Source organism: Protopterus annectens, chromosome 15.part0, assembly GCF_019279795.1.
Source record: "Protopterus annectens isolate FY-2018-M chromosome 15.part0, PAN1.0, whole genome shotgun sequence".
NCBI lineage: Eukaryota > Metazoa > Chordata > Ceratodontiformes > Protopteridae > Protopterus > Protopterus annectens.
The window spans coordinates 360,517,398-360,521,866 of NC_056749.1; the positions used below are offsets into that span (position 1 = coordinate 360,517,398).

At 32.8% G+C, this 4,469-nt stretch overlaps 1 protein-coding gene across 1 annotated transcript; it reads right to left on the bottom strand.

Annotated features, from left to right (window-relative positions):
* Positions 1-208: 208 nt before the first annotated feature.
* LOC122789825 (trace amine-associated receptor 4-like) lies at positions 209-1,228 on the bottom strand. The gene has a single exon (XM_044057264.1). It carries the CDS (start codon positions 1,226-1,228, stop codon positions 209-211), a length of 1,020 nt encoding a protein of 339 aa, XP_043913199.1.
* Between the last annotated feature and the right edge of the window lie 3,241 nt (positions 1,229-4,469).

Consider the following 4,469-nt stretch of genomic DNA (forward strand, 5'->3'; position numbering starts at 1 on the left):
TATAAGAATATAAGCATCATTTTATTGTAATAAATACACATATGCAGTTAAAAGAAACAGTGTCTTGATATGTGAATGTGTGTGTGTGTGTGTGTGTGTGTGTGTGTGTGTGTGTGTGTGTGTGTGTGTGTGTGTGTGTGTGGTTGGATAGAGATAGAGAGAGAGATTCTTTTTTGGGAATAAGAACAAGATGATGACCACAAAATATTTAATGATTTTCTAAAAATAAGCTTATTCTAGAAGAGTCAGGGCTGAATATTTTGCCTGTTAGGATGGTATACACTGCCTTCCTAAACCAAGGATAAAAGAAACTATAAATTATTGGATTAAAACCAGAATTACAATATGCAAACCATGTAAAGACATCATATAAAACTGCTGGGAAAGAATGATTTAGAAAAGAATCTAACATTGCTGCAAAAATAAAAGGGAGCCAGCAAATTATAAATACACCCATTACTATACCCAATGTCTTAGCAGCTTTTGTTTGACTCTTGCTGGAGACATGTGATTTGTTCTTCCCTGTGTATTCATTTCTGCTGCAAATCACTTGGGTATGCTTCCTTGCCACAACAAAAATGTTACTGTAAATGCTAATCATCACAGTAGTAGGAAGAATGACAGCTATAATGGAAATTAATACAGACCACAGTTTATTAACCAAAAACAGGCACATACCAATACAGGTGATCGACGCAGCATAATCCCTGATTCCATCAAAAGTTACTTCTGATATAACAATTCCAAATGCAAACATGAATGGCACTGTCCAACTTATTGCTATAAATACTATCACTGTGGAGAAAGTTATTTTTGTATAGTAATGCAGAGGGTCACACACAGCATAGTAACGGTCAGCTGCAATAAAACAAAGATGAAATACAGAAGACAAGCAGAATGTCAAATCGAAAGTGACGTGAATTTTGCACACTCTATCCCCATAATACCAGCAGGACTCAATAGTTCTTACCATGCTGTATGGCATAATAATGAAGCCTACAAGAAAATCAATGACTGCCAAAGAGCAAATTAAAATATTTGTAGGATGGTGGAGTTGCTTGAAATGAGTTATGGATATGATTACTAGTAAATTTCCACACATTGTTATAATAATGAAGACAATGACAAACACGTACAGAGCAATATGAACCACTGGCAACCTTGAGCTTTTTATGCAGGAATTGTTTATAGCCGGATAACAGTACTCAGGGTCATTGGAAGAAGACATTGCATTAAAGCAGTGTTTCAAGAAGAGCTTAAGTGGTCGCTGAAGAATACCTCTGGAAGTTTTGTTTCATTTTATGGAGTCTAAAATAAATTAAAAAAAAACATACTAAATTAATTTCAGGTTACATCAGAAGTTTTACATAATGTGTTTCTCTTTTTGCAGTTTCAGAGTAGGAAAATTGAGTTCAACAACTTCATCTGAAACATTTTAAACACTATTGTGATAAAATCCTAGATCACAATAAAAAAGAACAATTCTATATACTGACTTTGAGAACTGATAAACTTAACACAAAAATTGAAAATGTCAGTGCTCTATTTTTCATGTGTGTGCATGTAATACATACAGTGCTTTGCCATCTGCTATCTGATTATATTACAAGGAAGGGAAAAAGTGACAAAGTAGCTTTGACTCTAGATAATGACATCGACTTAACCTTTGCATTTTCCTTTTTTCAGTTAATTGTTTTCATTAGTAACACTGAACTCCAGTTGAAACCTAAAATCATAATTGCTAATTTTAGACTAAACAAAATACTTCTGCTGTGAAAACCATTGTGAGACTGACACCGAAAATTTTTAAAGACTTGTAGATATGTAGCTGATATGGGATTCCAACAGAACATTTGTACTTTCATATGGTTTAAGGATAACAATAGAACTCAGTAAGTAAAATAATTTACAAAACTTCTAATATGAAGACATGAGGGCAGTCAGAGATCTCAGAGAAAGGCAGCTTTGCAACTATATACAGAAATATTTTAGAAAGAAATGGTGTTGATGTGAAACAACATTTCATAATAGACTGACTGCACAATGCAAAATCTATGATTAAATACATTTTGTACAAATATAAATAAATTAACTTCAGGAGGTGAATAAGAAAAAAAGCATACCAGCAAGCTACAGAACTGGTAAGAAGTTATTATAATAAATACATAAAGCAGGCCTTTTTGCTACCATTTTTCATCAGTGCCTACACATGCACTTTTTTCAGTATCCACGTTTCCACAAGTTATTTGAAAACCAGGTGTTATATGTGATATATAAAAACATGCTATGCTTTTATTATTGCTATACGTAAATCTTGAGTCAAGATTTTAAAAAGGTAGATTTGTATCATATAATAATTGTTCAACAATAATGTCTTTTTTTTGCTGGCATATTTGTAGCTGAACATATTCTGTTGGACTGTTCTTTATTTATCTGATGACTAAATTATTTCTCTGTTAGTATATAGATAACAAGGGTCAAGACCAGTATAACAAGCACAATTTACTTTTGCAGCTGAAACTTATTATTCATATTATGAAGCATGAGAAATAACCCTTTTCAAGAAAGTGTTTATTTTAGAAATTCTGATTAATAAACATAAAGGAGTATATTCATTCCATCTACATTTTAGACTATATAAAATAATAAATTGCCACAAGAACCATGTAAAATGAAACTTAATAAATTAATCCAATACAAGCTTTCACAAACAATGCTTTATCAGGTTTAAAATACAAAAGAATGTTAAATACACATTATATAATATTAAAATCACATGATCCTTACATCCCTTCCTATGCTGCCTAGCTTTCAGCACATGTTTTATACTAACATACCCATTTAATCCCATGTTTCAAATCAGCATGAAATTATTTATACATTTGTATTCTACATTTTCTTTTACTGCAAATATAATACTACCCCTCTGTTTTTCATGGATAACTTGCAAAACAGCAAAATTAAAATAGTGCGATTCCTCACATTTCAATAATATATAATGTGTTAGTATTACTATGTATTATACGTTTAAACAACTGACCACCATTACATTATTTAAGTATTTGGATTGTCTTGTCAATAGAATATGCTTAACATTCCATATAAATTGCTATATGTCGTACAATTTTGGACTCACATTCTACAAAAGTTCTAAAAACAAAACAAGTGTGTATGGCTGATTTAAAAAATGTTTTCTCCTAATAAAAAAACTTAAAAAGTTTACATTCCATAGATGGGAAAGTACTTTCCTGTTGACTTGATCTTACATTGACCAATATAGTTTGTTCTTTTCAACACAATTTTTTGCTTCTTGTTTTTTTAACCTCTTACATACAAAAAGGGGTATTAGAAACAGGAAGTTTAAAACCATTGACACCATTTAAAATATGCCAATGTTTCTTTACAATTTCTTTCACCATACTACTTTGTCTATTATATGTTAGCATCAATTTTACATAATTTCTTCTTCTATGCTGATCCCATGAGAAAACACATTAACCTTTGTCATTTCAAGATATAAAACATTATTGTACATGACCATAGATGAAAAATATTGTTCTTATTGTGTTTTAAAAAGTGTGATAATGGGATCTATGTCAGATGATTGAGTTTTCAGAAACGCGAAATTCATACAAATGAGACCATATGATTGAGTTTCTGAAAACTTGAACATCAAAAAAACCCCTCAAAAGTCTACATTTTTTTTTTGCAGGGGAGCAAGCCTCCCTCCACCCCCCCACAATCCCTGAAAGTACATATACCAACCCTGAGATCACACTACAGTGAAGAAAAGGGTAAATTTCCTGATCTTCGCTGCACCACAATCTCCATTCAGAAGCTTCAGGTTTTGAAACACTAAATCATATGATCTCAACCATATGAATTTCGAATTTCTGAAAACTTGATCAATTGATAGGGATCCGTGATAATGTCATTAGCACCTATCCCCATGACATCAAAAAGGCATTCAGTATTCTGTATGACAAGAACCACAGTATTTTGTCACTGTTGCAAGATGGCTTTTCAAAGATGCCTGCTGTTCTGGACATGCTGGTTTATGATAAGATGCTCCAGTACCTGCATTTTCATGGTTTTATTCATAATCTGGCAAATATTACAATCGCATTTTTAGTAAATTAATTATTTATAATAAGTATGAGGTTATTATGTTGTATGTTATACTGCTTGTGAGGGCAAGAGAAATATCTAACTCATTAGGTGTTAGTGGGATGTCGCCTCACAGTAAGACGCTGTCCGGTTCGATTCTCAGCTAGAGCATCTTCTGCGTGGAGACATGTGTGAATGGGTGTACCTTCACTGAAGGTTGTGCATCAGGGCTGGTAACTCAGCATGTAAAAATCAACTACCAATCATTAGCGGACCGGAGTTCCGCTGTGGCGACCCCTAACCGGGAAAAAGTCGAAAGACACAACAACATTAGGTGTTAGTGGGATAAGATATCAAAGATG